This window comes from Sinocyclocheilus rhinocerous, unplaced genomic scaffold (genome assembly GCF_001515625.1).
Source record: "Sinocyclocheilus rhinocerous isolate Xijiao unplaced genomic scaffold, SAMN03320098_v1.1 scaffold693, whole genome shotgun sequence".
NCBI classification, from domain to species: domain Eukaryota; kingdom Metazoa; phylum Chordata; class Actinopteri; order Cypriniformes; family Cyprinidae; genus Sinocyclocheilus; species Sinocyclocheilus rhinocerous.
The window spans coordinates 141,163-156,283 of NW_015654933.1; the positions used below are offsets into that span (position 1 = coordinate 141,163).

Here is a 15,121-nt window from a genome sequence, read left to right on the forward strand (position 1 = left end):
ATAAAAGCATTAGCAATTAATCGCAACATGAAAATTTGATACCGGCATATCCCTAATGTATGTATGCATGTATGCATGCATGCATGCATGCGTGTGTGTGTGTGTGTGTGTGTGTGTGCAGTAAAGTGATGGAGCAGTGTGAGAACTTCAAGGAGGATCCGATGGACACCAGCAGGTAAAGGAGCGCCGGTCATCATCTGCGTGATGTTCTTCACTGCCACTGACGGCACAGAAACACCCGTGTGTTCGCGAGGAGGACGTTACGCTGCTCTCCTACAACACACGTCTGTCACGTCACACTACAGTGAGCTCACGAGTGTGTGTGTGTGTGTGTGTCGGGCTCGTTTCTGTGTTGCACATGGACAGCAGTGAGAGCTGCGTTATTCTAGGGGTGTTTTTCTTTGTTTTTATTTGTAAATGATAATGTGCCCGAGCGAATGTGTGTGTGTGTGTATATATATGTGTGTGTGAGGACGTTCTGCTCGTGTCTTTATAAGGAACAACCGTGATTATTTGTCTCGAGGCAGAGAGATATATAAGCTTGACTGAATCTTCTCAAGGCTCCTCTGTTCACGTTTGGAAGGAAGTTCTCGTCTGGATGTTTTCATGGCATCACTGTAAACACTCCCGGTTGGAAGTCTCTCGAGGTCCCGGCGGAGAACTCAATCACACATCTGTCATTAAAGCGATTCTCTTTTGGGGAGCTCATCATTCTTCTTATGTTGTATTTTTAATCATATTCACTTTTTATTTGCAATCTCATGATGAACGTGATCGACTGGCAGCGGGATCAGATGTTTATCTCCTGGAACGATGATGATGATGATGATGATGATGGTTTATCTGCAGGTTTGTGCTGTTTAACGAGGCGCTTGTTTTTCTACACGATTCTGAACTGCAATAAAACCATGATGTACTGAAGTAAGATGTCCACACAACACTGGGTGTAAAGAGAGATTAATAATAATAATAATAATAATAATAGTTGTCCAACACTCTGTTCCAGTGTCATTATATTATCTCGGCTCATCAGGTGTGTTTTTAAATCAGTGAAACGGCTGTGTATGTGATTATCTTTACATTCTGAAGTTAAACACTCCTGGTGTGGGAACAGTTTGGGATATTTTAATATTTCAATATCTGTGCTTTGTCTGCTGTTGCAAGATCTTTGTGTGTGTGTGTGTGTGTGTGTGTGTGTGTGTGTGTAAAAGAGGCCTGTTATTCACTTCGACAGAATTTAACAATCTCTCTTACGATCTTTCTTGAATTCTTTTAACTTTATAAAATCATCAAATACAGAATATTACGAAACTCCAATATCAGCAAAAGTGACTTCCCTGAAGAATTCATTTCTTTTATGCTTATTCATTTATTTTTTGTTGCAAATCGTTTTATAGGGAGTTACTGGTCTCTTAAAAAGGTTTAAAAGCTTTTACTTGCAAAATCTTTGTGGGAAAATGTTAGATACGGTTTTCCCTCATTTGTATAAAGACATCTGTTGAAAAAAGAACATGTATGCACTTGATTCATGACGTTATGGTTAATGCCTGGATCTCTGTAAAGTGAAGATATCCGAACCGAATTAAAAGCGGATCTGGACTCAAGAGCATCAGATTCTCTATGGACCGAAGGTAAGACTCGTATTACTTACTCGAGTGATTAATACAGAGAAGATACATGCACATTGTTTTGTATATTTGACTGTTATAACCATATGTACATCATTTAAGCACTGGTTATTATACATTATACCTTTTTTAATCATTTACTTGTTTTCAGCTGTGGAGTTGAGTTGTAATCTGTACATATACTCTCACAAACACAGTTTATTAGGCTTCTACAGTCATATACTGTACAGGATCTGCATTTAACATATTTAACTATTGCAGGTTTGCGTCATATTCTGAGTTTGCATTCTGAGATGAGTAAACACATGTTCATATTTAGTCTAGAACTACAGTACTTCACACACAACGCTCTGCACTTACTCCTGATTTCTGTCACCATGGCAACACCAGAGCTGTCACTCAATACATGGAAACAAAGTAACTGCTGTTACTTGTTTGAAAAAGTAACTCAGATATTTCCTTCTAAATTAAAAAGTAATGCATTACTTTACTAGTTACTTGAAAAAAGTAATCTGATTACGTAACTTGCGTTACTTGTAATGCGTTCCCCCCGACACTGACCACGACAGACATAGAGACTCCTGATAACGTTCTGCTCGTTTTCTGTTTTGTTGAAGGACGGTCGCAGATGCTAACGGATCACTCATTGTCAAGCCAGCGAATCAGCGAGGCTCAAACCTCACACTGCAGCTGGAGCTTCAGCAGCGTCCTCATGCAGCAGATTTGTGGGATTCTCTCTTGTAGAGTCTCCGGAGACCGCACAGTCCTGATTACTGACCTCTGCAGAGCTTGTGTTCTCTTTCTCCTCTTCAGCGTCTGGTGTTTCGGTCTCGGTCTGGACGTGCAGCAGCGGGCTCAGATCCAGGAAGGGTTTGTGGTGTGGAATTATGGGTCTGACTGTGTTTTTTTGAGGTTGGATTGGCGCTGGACAGCTTTTCTCACTTACTGACTTTGGTTTTTGTCTTAGGTCGAAATCTGTGCGTGTCGATTTTACCGCAACCGTCGGCAAGTTTTCCTCCCACGCCGGACAATCCTCGCTTATTTCAACCGGTAAAAACTCAAAGTCTGTGTCGTCAGCCAGCGATGGACGATCGCTCGCCTGTTCGGTCTTATTCCTTGGTGCTTCGTCTTTGAAAGTGACCCGAGGCGTCCTGACCGCTTCGATCTTTTCCTCTTTCTCCAGCTGCTCGAAGTCGACAGGTTCACAGGGCGATGAAGATGCACTGTTCCTAAAGAAATCCGTGATCTCTTCCTGCTCTTCTGCCTGATTGTCCACTTCTTCTTTGTGGTGTGCCACGTACCCGGCGAGTCTGAAAGGGTCATGCCGTTCCTCTGGGCTTATCTCAGGAACAACGTCAGCCAGAGTCTCAACCTTGAGCACAAACTTCTCCAGATAGCCTCTGTCCTCAGAGTCGGAAGCTTGACTGTGGAAGGATTTCTCGGAGGTCACGCTCTCGACGTCATCGTCCTGCTTCTTTCTGGTTCCGACGGCATCTGCGTACAAGTCCGAGTAGAGAAACGCCAAGGCTTTGGGCTCCTCGAGCAAATTGGGGTCAATGATTTTCGGAGGACCTTCGGGAAGGTATATGGGAGTGAGAACCGACTCCTCGCTTCCAAACAAGGCGCTTCCGCTTTCCTTCAGAGAGGATTTGGAAAGCTCTCTTTCCTTTTCACTAACACTTGCAGCAGTAGGTGGCTCGCTCCCTCCGCCGTAAAACACATCGTCCAAGTGTTCGCCAGAAATGTCTAGCATACTCACAGCTGAGGAGACTCCAGAAAGTCCAGGTCCTGGTTCTGCTTCAGGACCATCTTCTTCTGTGACCTTGTCCTCTGTCTCCCATTGGGCTTCTTCTACTGGTGCTGCTCCTGATGGAGCTTGATGGTCAAGGAGCGTGAACTTCTCAAAGTAGTCCTCGGTCGTCTGTCCTCTTCGGGATATTTGGATAGACGGGACAACAGGCTCTGGTATCAATAAAACGCTCTTCTCCGTCTCTACAGTCTCAAAGTCCAGCTCAGGTTCGTCCGGGATCTCTGCGGATTTCACAGCAGGCGTCTCCTCGAGGTAATACAAGTTATCTTCCAGATCTTTGCTGTCCTCTTCATCCACGGTGGAGACTCTCGGCGGAGCGATGATGTTTAGTATCTCAGATCCTTCAGAGACGAGACTGAACAAACGCTGGTGCTTTTCTTCTCTGAGATCAGCTGTTTTGTGTTCGTCTGTTCCTTCTTCCCGTGTCACATTCGGCAGGGACACTTCCACCATGGCTGGTCTCTCTGCTTCAGCGAGGATCTCGTGGCTGACCTGAGGAAGCATCTTTGATTTCTCAGACTTTGGCTTCCTCTTTCTTCTGCTCATCAGTTCTTCATCCATAATGAAGACGATCCTGCCGGCCGCTCCAGAGCCGCAGCAGCTGTATCCGGGTTCGGAGGCCAGCGAGTTGAACTCGGAGGCCCAGGGTGTGGAGCAGCGGCTGGAAGCGGTTTCCCAAACGATCCCGCTGTCCTCGCTCTGGACCGTCACCATCGAGAAGGACGGATCCATCATCAGGCAGTGGAGCTTCGGCTTGACCGCACCATCCTGGACCACCTCTCTCAAACTGCAGGGTATTTAACATTAAGCATATCATTAGTAACAAACTGATATTTGTGATCTTATGTTGGAAACGTCATGCTAACAGTAGCTACACTACCAGTCAAAAGGTTTTTAATGATTTTAAAGTAGTCTCTTCTGCTCACCAAGCTTGCATTTATTTGATCCAAAACAGTAAAATTGTGAAATATTTGTACTGTTTAAATTAGCTGTTTTCTATGTGAATATCTGTTAAACTGTAATGTATTTCTGTGATGCGCAGCTGTATTTTCAGCATCATTACTCCAGTCTTCAGTGTCACATGATCTTCAGAAATCATTCTAATATGCTGATTTGCTGCTCGAGAAACATTTCTGATTATTATTATCACGATTTAAAACAGTAACAGTATTTAAAACAGTTGAGTACATTTTATTCAGGATTCTTTGATGAATAGAAAGATCCAAAGATCAGCATTTATCTGAAATAAAAAGTTTTTGTAACATTATACACTATTCCATTCAAAAGCTTGGAGTCAGTATAATTTTTCGTTTTTTGAGAAAGAAATTATATAAATTGATAGAAATAGAAACTTTTATTTAGCAGGGATGCTTTAAATTGATCAAAAGTGATGATAAAGACATTTATAATGTTACAAAAGATTACTATTTCAGATAAATAGTGTTCATATCGATATCGGAATTATATCGTATCGACCGAAATAATAATAATAATAATAATAATACTGTCAAACGATTAATCGCATCCAAAATAAAAGTTTTTGTTTACATAATATATGAGTGTGTACTGTGTATATTTATTATGTATATATACAATACACACACATACACTATATACTTTGAAAATATTTACATGTATATATTTATATTCATATAATTTATATTATATATAAATATAATATACAAACATAACATATTTTTCTGAAATATATACATGCATGTGTGTATTGTATATATAAATAGTAAATATACACACTACACGCATATATTATGTAAACAAAACTTATTTTGGATGCGATTAATCATTTGACAGCACTAAATAATAATAATAATAATAAATGTTTTTTGAGCAGCAAATCAGAACATTAGAATGATTTCTGAAGGATCATGTGACTGGAGTAATGATTCAGCCTTGAAATCACAGGAATAAATTAAATTTTAACATGTATTCAAATAGAAGACAGTTATTTTAAATAGTAAAAAATATTTCAAAGTTTTAATGTTTTTGCTGTACTTTGGATCAAATAAATGCAGGCTTGGTGAGCAGAAGAGACTTCTTAAAAAAACATTAAACACTCTCTAATGTGTGTTTGAGGTTCTCACCTGTTGCTCAGATCCTCCAGCTCGTCGTTTAGCTGTTCTTCTGCCAGCGTGTCGTCCAACAGTGCTGTCATCTGGCTCTCTGGATCCATTATTTCCATCGTTTCCATTTTTTTGTTGCAGGTTGCATTAATCAGAGGCGCTTTGCAGGCGAACGGGTCGCTCTCTTCGTGTCATTTCAGCTGTGGGAACTTTCTCTTGCTCAGCATTATCTGTAAATAGCCTGACGCGGCGTCCCGTTTTCTGCAGAACGCAGTGAGGCACGCTGCATCTACTCGCAGGGGCCAGTCATCCTCAAAAGGTGAAATTTTAATTGTGCTTGAAGATTTATCAGCCCATCCTCAGCAAGGCTGTCCAGAGTTTAACTTTGCGATCCTGGTGTCACATTATGAAAGCAGGGATTGGGTTTTTTGCATCAACCTGCGAAACCTAAAAATACTTCACAGATACGTGAGCTTCTCAGAGGCGCTGCAGGTCATGACGAGTCGAAGGAAAACAGACTAGGTGCTTATTACGGGCTACAAGTCAAATATTCACCCATTCTGAAATTAGGTTATGTTGCAGCAGTTTAACATGCTATGGCTGTTTCTTACCTTTACATCTTTTTACATCTTTTTAAATGCCAACAAGAGATTCTTATGTGACATATTTAGGTTTAACATGGTTATGGAAAGTGTAAAAATGTAAGAAAAAGCATTTTAAAATTGTAAAAAAATAAATAAATTCTGAGTTCTAAAATATTTATAGAAGTCCTGGGTTCACATCCCGGACGAGCCCCCACTTTGTTACGACCTTCCCTCTGATGAATTTAAAAAGGTAACATAACAAACATAATGAGTGAACAACACAACTGCTTAAATCGGTTTTATTAATCCACTCAAGACAACACACAAACTGAATCAAACAACGTACCAACAAAGGAAGTATTTAAAGCTACGACAACAATTAACAAAGAGAATTATAAATGAAAATGTGTGAGATAGGTAGGTGTGGGTCACAGAAGCTTTTCACACAAGATCCATTTGATCTTCAAAAGCTTTTATACTTCATTTTTTTTTTTTTTTTTTTACAAACTGTGATAGTGATTTTTAAGAGGACAGGATGAAAGAAAACCAAGAAAATCAATCAAAACCTGTTGAAAGTCTAAAAATATGTAGTATAAATCTATGATCGAGCGAAAAGCAGATGCAGCTCAGGGTTTGTGTGATTCTCACATGTTCACTGAATCACCTGCTGATGCCTGTCACTGCAGTTATGAGTGTGTGTAAGAGAGATCAGGGTGAAACCAGACACTTACACATCCTCTGTGTGTGTGTGTGTGTGTGTGTGTGTGAGAGAGAGAGAGTGAGTGAGAGTGTGTGTGTGTGTGTGTGTGAGAGAGAGAGAGAGAGAGTGTGTGTGTGTGTGTGTAGTAATTGTCAGTTGGAGCACTAACCAGCTAATTGCTCTTCATTACCGGACCGAGGTGTTTTGTTGTTGTAATTTGGTATTATTCAGCCTTATTACTATTTACAGTGTAACCTGATAAATGAGTCACGATCTGTCTCTGGATCACTGAGCTGATTAATAATGACGATTGATTCCAGATGAATGGCACATTAGTTCTGTTGCAGTGAAGCCGGCAGAAGATCATGGATGAGTGTTTGTGTGAACAGCTGCGCAGCCGGAAGTGACGGAACACGTGCACTGTGCGTGACGTCAGAGTTGGGGGAGTGACGCGGGTGCGTGCGTGATGACGTCGCGCGGAGATGATAAACGGGATGACAGACAGCAGGACGGAGCGACAGATGTGACGCGTCGATGAAATAAATCACCCGATAGATCGCGCTGGAACCGTCTGATCGCCGCGGGAGGAGGAGGAGGAGGATGAAGATCCGGCGGCAGCATCACTGTGCATCCCTATCTGGAGCTCCAGCGACGGCTGCATGTGTGTGTTCGTCTGCAGGACATTACTCGTCGTCTTCATCATCATCTTCATCATGAACAGCGGCGTTCAGCATCCGAGCGCAGCGACTCGCGTCCTGTCGGAGTGAATCACTTTGATTCAAATTCAGCATCAACGCGAGCAGATCTGTGAGCCAGCAAAATGGGGTATGTTACCATGCTCTTACTGTGTTTACTACAGCTGCTGCTTCATTGATGACAGTAACGTTACTCTGATCTGATTGAATCACTGCACGCTGTGGTGATGGATCGTCTGTTCATGTTCATGTTCATGTTCAGAACACTCTGGGTCCTCAAGTCCTGGAGGAGCTTGTGAGGGTTGGTTTCATGATCCTTCACAGAAGATTATGGACTCGGTGGAGATTTGTGATTTGCATGCACGAGATCAGTCAGTGTTGTATTACTGCGTTTTCCCTCCAGTTTTCCAAAGCAGGGCCAAAAATAGCCGCCGTATCTGAAGTGTGCTTCTCTCAAACCGGACAGAACGAAGCAGCTGTCAGAGGACTCTGCGCTGCTGCACGCCGATTGGCTGAGGCCGAGATGATGTCATCACTGCCCGTGACGTCACCGTGAAGTCGTTGAATGTGTTTCTGTATGGTTCTCTTAAGTGTCTCGTTCTAGATCAGCGATCCGCAAACCTGTTTATCAGCCAAACCTCTTTTAGATAAAATTAATTCGATTTTAAGTTAATATTTCAATAGTTTAGATAGACGTGGGTTTACTGTACACGTTTCCTGTTCGTAAAGGAATAGTTCAGCCAAAAATGAAAATGTGCTCACCTTCAGTTCATCCCAGATCAGGATGAGTTTGTTTCTTCATCAGGTTTGGAGAAATGTAGCACTGCATCAGTGTCTCAGCAATGGATGCTCTGCAGTGAATGGGTGCCGTCAGAATGAGAGTCCAAACAGCTTGCGGTGTGTGTGTGTGCAGTGATCGTGTCGTGCCACCGTGTGATTGGTGGGGCGGTGACTGCACTGTGAGCAGATGGACCGTCTCACCCTTGGCCTGTGTGTGTGTGTAAGAGAGAGAGATCCTGATGTAAAAGCCGTGTTTTCACACACGTGTTTGAACAATGGTCCGGTGTTTTGTAGTCAAATGCAGTATCAGTCGTGTGTGATAAGAGCTGATTTCCTCCTGTGGATCCACACACACACACAACACACACACACACAGGTTTGTTTTTGTGAAAAGTGGGGACATCCCATAGGCGTAATGGTTTTTATACTGTACAAACTGTATACTCGTCCTCATGTCCTTCCAAACCTGGCTGTCTTCAGAATCTCTAATTTTTAGTTCCTTTTTCATTTTTAGAACAGGTTTGGAGTGAGTAAACCATGACAGAGGGATGAACTAAGCGTTTAAATAACTCTCACGTGATCCACACCGATCCGCTTCCATTCTCTGTGAATGTGATTAATTACAGCGTGATTGAGTGTGTGTTAATTAAGAGCTGCGCTTCATTAATGCTGAGAGACACTGGAGACCCACATTCAGCTCGTTCACAATCGTTCTGTCCACGTTCATCAGAGAGAGTGTGTGAGTGTGTGTTTATATGTTATAAACACACTCTTATAAGAGAGTGTGTGTGTGAGTGTGTGTGAGAGAGACTGAGAGACAGTGTGTGTGTGAGTGTGTGTGTGAGAGAGAGTGTGAGAGAGAGTGTGTGAGTGTGTGTGTGTGTGTTTATATGTGAGTGTGTGTGTGTGTGTGAGTGTGTGAGAGAGACAGACAGAGAGAGTGTGTGTTTATATGTGAGTGTGTGTGTGTGTGTGAGTGTGTGAGAGAGACAGACAGAGAGAGTGTGTGTTTATATGTGAGTGTGTGTGTGTGTGTGAGTGTGTGAGAGAGACAGACAGAGAGAGTGTGTGTGTGAGAGTGTGTGTGTGTGCGTGTGTGTTTATATGTGCGTGTGTGTGAGCGTGACCTCTGACCTCTGTGACTGTGATTAACTGTGATTGTTGTCTCATGATGGATCTGTGGTCAGATAAGATGTTCTGAAGGAACAGGGAAGCTGCCGTCGCTTTGCATGCTGGGATTTCCGTGTGTCTGATGATCCTCCAGATGAACTGCGGCGCAGATTAACTATAGTCCCGGACTAAAGCCACGCGCTAACGGTTATTCTGTCCAGAAAATCCTTCCTAATCCAGCACGAGTCCTAATCTGAGCCTTCTCAGCTGATCTGACGGGGGATTGTGGGTACTGTGCTTTCCCATCATGCACTGCAGCTGTGTGTCTGTGTCTCCTGCAGAGAGCAGCCCATCTTCAGCACCAGAGCGCACGTCTTCCAGATCGACCCCAGCACCAAGAAGAACTGGGTTCCCACCAGCAAACACTCCGTCACCGTGTCCTACTTCTACGACAGCACGCGCACCGTGTACCGCATCATCAGCCTCGACGGGTCAAAGGTCAGCCCATCCCCGCTGAGCTCAAACATCAGTCCCAGTCAGCTTTTAGATCCGTGTTTCAGTGATTGGGAGCACTGTACAGTCTCTTTGGTTAACATTAGTTAAAGGGATCGTTCACCCAAACACACAAATCCTGTCATCAGTCACTCTCCCTGTTTGAGTTTCGTTCTGCAGTCGAACGCAGAATCAGATATTTTGATGAATATCGGTAACCGAACAGTTGCCGGTAGCCAGACTTCTATAGTATGGAAAGCACACTGAAAGTCAATGGCTACCGGCAACTCTTCGGTTACACACATTCTTCAAAATATCTTATATTCAACAGAAGAAAGAAACTCATACAGGTTTGGAACGCTTTTTTTTTAACAGCATTTGTTAATGTTAATTAATAAAAATGTAGTTCATTGTTTGTTTTGATAATGTTAGGTCACAATGCATTGGTTTTAACAAATACTACTGATGCTAAATACAATGTAGAAACTTTAATTTTCTGTAAAGTATGGAGACAGATCAGCCTCAAAAATAACACATTTGCAAAACAAAATTCATAAATGCACAGCACAATTTACATTTACAAAATCCGATTCGTAAATTCAAAACACAATTCATAAATACACAAGTAAAAACATAAATATGATTACTTTTAAAAGGAGTAATCAGTAATCAGTAATGTAATTACATTTTCAGAGTAACTTGCCCAACACTGCCCATTAAAATGTCTTTACATCAAGGACACGATCATATAAACAATGCACAGTACAAGCACAGCGTTGAGCTTCTTGAGTCTGTTCAGTAAAGAGCGTTTTGATTGGTGGATTAAAAGCTCACCGCGATTGGCTGAACGGAACATCCTCCAAAAAAAGATATTTATGAATCTTAACCTGCCAGGAAGGTCTCAAAAATACCGCACACAAATTCAAAGCAGTCCACGCACATGTGACGATTTGCAAATGCAGATTCAACGATCCATAAATACATGTAACATCATTCATAAATGTGTGATGGAAATTAATTCAAGAACTTGATATATACATATTTGTGTAAACATTTTAAATTTATTTAGGTAAGATGCATTTGTGTGAGCATTTGGGGAAATATTTATGCTTTTACTTGTGTATTTATGAATTGTGTTTTGAATTTACGAATCGGATTTTGTAAATGTAAATTGTGCTGTGCATTTATGAATTTTGTTTTGCAAATGTGTTATTTTTGAGGCTGATCTGTCTCCATAGTAAAGCTGCTTTGCAACGATTTGTATCGTGAAAAGTGCTATGCAAATAAACTTGAATTTAATTTAAAAAATGTTTACTTTAAAAAAAAAAAAAAAATCGTTTTTTACCAAAACAAAGATTATTAGAGTACATTTTACAAGAAAATACGATTTCAGTTTTATTCAGTGAGTTCCTCGTCATTTCTTTGTAATTATCTGTGAAATTTACTAGAAATTTAAGAGTAAAAATTCTTTCATTCTTTGTGTAGTTACCAAATAAAACAGTATTGTACAGAGTAATCTGATCGTTTAATGACGGTTGTTTGATGGCCACATGCCATGCACGTATTTTCAGCATTATATATTTATTTCAATATGACCTTTTAATGATTAATTACTAGCTTTTCTTCAACTCATGAAGCCCAGTTTGCAAAAACCTTCTTCTTTGAGACGCTTGAGAATTCACCCTTCCACACATAAACCAGAGCAGAAAGTCTTACATTTAGGACATTAAATGTTGCATGCACTGCAAACAATGAATATCTTCCTCAATATTTTCCAAGTTTTCATTAAATCGTGACACATTTACTGGAGGTGCAGAATGAACACAAGTCTTGTTTTCTGAGACACTGATCAAAAGTGAGTTTATGCTGAAAACAAGAACTGAGAAAAAGCAGCTTGTTTTCTCTTTGAATTAGTTGTTCTGCACTCATTGGCAGATATTTGTTCTTGTCTTAGTCATAAACTCGCTTTAATTTAGGTGAATTTCTTTGTGTCTCCTTTCATTTTCTCCTCAAACTGGAATGATCTTGTGTTTCCTGCAGGCCATCATCAACAGCACCATCACCCCCAACATGAGCTTCACCAAAACCTCACACAAGTTCGGTCAGTGGGCAGACAGTCGGGCTAACACCGTCTACGGCCTGGGCTTCTCCTCCGAGGCCCATCTGAGCAAAGTGAGTCCGGACCGAGACCCAGCTTCTCTCAGATCCCCGTCCTCGTCTCCTGACGCGTCTGTGCTGGTTTCTCTCTCTGCAGTTTGCTGACAAGTTTGCAGAGTTCAAAGAAGCGGCGCGGTTAGCCAAAGAGAGATCTCAGGAGTTAACCAGCTCACCCTCACAGGTATAAACCGCACTAAACCAGCACAGACCAGCTGTGTGTGTGTGTGTGTGTGTGTGTGTGTACTTCAGACTATTGACACCCTCGCTCGCTCTGTGTCTCAAGCGCAAACCCGTCTCGTGTTTCCCGCGCCTGAAGGTAAGGAGATCATCCGTCAGAACATCCTTAAATCCTCCAAACCCAAACAAAACCCAGAACCCAGCCAAACCGGCCCAAACACTCTCCTGCTGCGCTCTGATCAGTGTTGATGAGTACAGTGTCTTTTCTCTCATGATGTTGTTTAATTCTCTGAAACGCACAGATTCGGACGCCAGTGAAGGTAAGGCTTTCATCCGTGTTGCTCTGCTTTACTCGTGATCAGTGCTGTATACGCATTACAAGTAACGCGAGTTTTTGAAGTAACTAGTAAAGTAACACATTACTTTTAAATTTAGAAGGAAATATCTGAGTTACTTTTTCAAACAAGTAACAGCAGTTACTTTGTTTCCATGTGTTGAGTGACAGCTCTGGTGTTGCCATGGTGACAGAAATCAGGAGTAAGTGCAGAGTGTTGTGTGTGAACATGATCTTACTGTAGTTCTAGACTAAATATCAACATGTGTTTACTCATCTCACCTGCACACAAACACATTCAGTGTTCCTCACAATCAATAAAAACAGTCAAATGCAAACTCAGAATATGACGCAAACCTGCAATAATTAAATGTTAAATAAGACAAATATCAGTTCTCACTCGCTACTAGTGTTCATTTCATTAAAAAAGCTGTCATGATAATACATGACAAACTTTTTTCCAAACATCAACAAGACGTAGTTGTAGTTTAATGAAGAATCAGTCAATGTTTATTTATTAATTAAAAAACCAAGGTTGACCAAAATGCTGTACAATATAATAACCAGAGCAAAAACATGCTTGCGGTTGCCAGATGTCTAGAGTTTGACCCTAATCAGAGCATCTGTCTTAAAAGGACACCTTGTGTGTGTTTTACTTTATCTTATCAACCTGGCAACCATTTTTCATAATGTAGAGTTTATATTTATGATAATATAATAAACCAGGAGACTAGATGAGGTTAAATAAAGCAGTTGACAGTCTCTTGATTTGTGCTTATCAGTAAAAGTGCAATAATTCTGATCAAATCATGATCAAAACATCATAATCATGAGCAAACGTTTAACTATTATTATGCAGAATGACTAACTATGTTTTAACTGACTAAAACTAGACTTTCAGTCAACTGAAACTTGACTAAACAAAAAACAGGAGAGTTTGATAGAATAGGATAAAAACTAACAGTCATCTGACAGAACTGAGACTAAATTAAAACACAGCTGACAGGATTAACACTAAATGCAAAGCAAAACATTATATTATTGAAATTGTGAAATAGGTTTAAGTGTGTCTTGACAATCAGCTGATTTTGTGCTGCTTCTGAACAGAATGAGGTTATTTTATGTTAGGTTTGATCTGCAGATCTGCTTGAGGTTCTGTTGCTGAGATCGAGCTCTGCACCTGAACTGTGTTTGAGAACATGATGTTCTGTTTCAAGAGGAAGCCAGACGTGTGTGTTTCTGATCTGAATCAGGTGTGTTTGTGTTGATCGTGTGACAGGAATCAGCGATGGGTGACCTTCAGTCTCCTGTGACTCCAGAGAGCATCAACGGCACGGACGAGAGAGTGACCCCCGACACAGCCTTCAACACCGAGAGCCGCGCCGAGATCAACACTGTGCCCTTCCCCCACAGGTGACCACTCACACACACACACACACACACTCAATCTCACACACACACACACACTCTCTCTCTCTCTCTCTCTCTCTCTCTCTCTCTCACACACACGCACACTTATTCTGGTGTGAAATGAGCGTCTGCATGTTGATAATGTGTTTATATTTCACATACCGCTGTTACATTAAACCCTGTGTTAGACGTCAAAAACAGATGCAAACGCGCTTCAATCATTTCTCATGCAGAGCTCTTGGAGCCGATCGCGTCTCTGACAATCACAGCGTTTGGCAGCGGAGCTTTACTGGGGATCATCTGATGTTTATTATTGTGAGATTCAGTCACATGATGTTCAGAATGAGTTTCTGCATCTGAGCGCTGGATGTGTTTTTTACACTCTTTACATGAAACGACTTTAACTCTTCCAGCTCCACGTCCATCAGCAAGCACTGGGAGGCCGAGCTGGCGGCTCTGAAGGGGAATAATGCTAAGCTAACGGCGGCGCTGCTGGAGTCCACGGCTAACGTCAAGCAGTGGAAGCAGCAGCTGGCGGCGTATCAGGACGAGGCCGAGCGACTGCACAAACGGGTCCGCTTCAGCAAACATAAACCAAAGACATATCACCAGTCTTTCAGATCCGCTCACTCATCATGCCACTAGGACAAAAGCTCCTTGCACACAGAGTCCCAAATTTTCGTATGCGTTTTTTCATATGCGTATTAATCCCTAAATGGAGTCTTCAAGCAGTGAGGATGATTTTGTTGTCCTTTCGCTTCTTAAGACAAAAAGAAAGGAAATATTGGGTCCATCCAATCCTGAGATATAGAGAGGAAGGAGAGTTCTGCCAAACACGGGATTTTCCGGGTTTCCGTGTTTTCACGCTAGGGGGCGCTATCACGCATCTCCTGAATGAGTCTAGAAACTCTCGATCAAAAACACAGACCAGGAAGACGCAGAAACGAGCGATCTAATATGTAAGCATATGCATATGAAAAATAATGCGATCATCGACACTAACCGCATATAAATGAAAACTGACTAATGTTAACAAGTGAAATGTGGATCCAGAAAGTGGGAAAGGCCTGTGCAAGCTTTGGGAGCGCTGATGGAAGCCATCTACTGCATCCTTGCTTTGATAATAGTACTGAATATGATCCAGATGTAGTATTTGATAAAAA

General features: G+C 41.6%; 2 protein-coding genes and 1 long non-coding RNA gene across 4 annotated transcripts in view; 2 read left to right on the forward strand and 1 right to left on the reverse strand.

Annotated features, from left to right (window-relative positions):
- The first annotated feature begins 88 nt into the window (after positions 1–88).
- LOC107717744 (uncharacterized) lies at positions 89–995 on the forward strand. Its single transcript, XR_001637339.1, has 2 exons — positions 89–120; positions 318–995. It is a non-coding gene; the product is annotated as an uncharacterized LOC107717744 (long non-coding RNA).
- Positions 996–2,138: 1,143 nt separating this feature from the next.
- LOC107717742 (cardiomyopathy-associated protein 5-like) lies at positions 2,139–6,049 on the reverse strand. The gene is made up of 2 exons (XM_016524573.1): positions 5,541–6,049; positions 2,139–4,225 (listed from the first exon to the last, which is right to left on the reverse strand). Exons 1-2 carry the CDS (start codon positions 5,645–5,647, stop codon positions 2,308–2,310), a joined length of 2,025 nt encoding a protein of 674 aa, XP_016380059.1. The 5' UTR covers positions 5,648–6,049; the 3' UTR covers positions 2,139–2,307.
- A 1,431-nt stretch (positions 6,050–7,480) lies between these two features.
- homer1 (homer scaffold protein 1) overlaps positions 7,481–15,121 on the forward strand; it is a 14,110-nt gene continuing 6,469 nt past the window's right edge. The window contains exons 1-7 of one of the 2 annotated variants that reach the window (XM_016524574.1): positions 7,481–7,628; positions 9,730–9,886; positions 11,921–12,052; positions 12,135–12,218; positions 12,321–12,353; positions 13,828–13,961; positions 14,372–14,531. In XM_016524574.1, coding sequence (XP_016380060.1) covers positions 7,624–7,628; positions 9,730–9,886; positions 11,921–12,052; positions 12,135–12,218; positions 12,321–12,353; positions 13,828–13,961; positions 14,372–14,531 — 705 coding nt within the window. In that variant the 5' untranslated portion in view covers positions 7,481–7,623. The remainder of the gene's footprint in view (positions 7,629–9,729; positions 9,887–11,920; positions 12,053–12,134; positions 12,219–12,320; positions 12,354–13,827; positions 13,962–14,371; positions 14,532–15,121) is intronic. The other variant, XM_016524575.1, reaches the window with a different exon arrangement.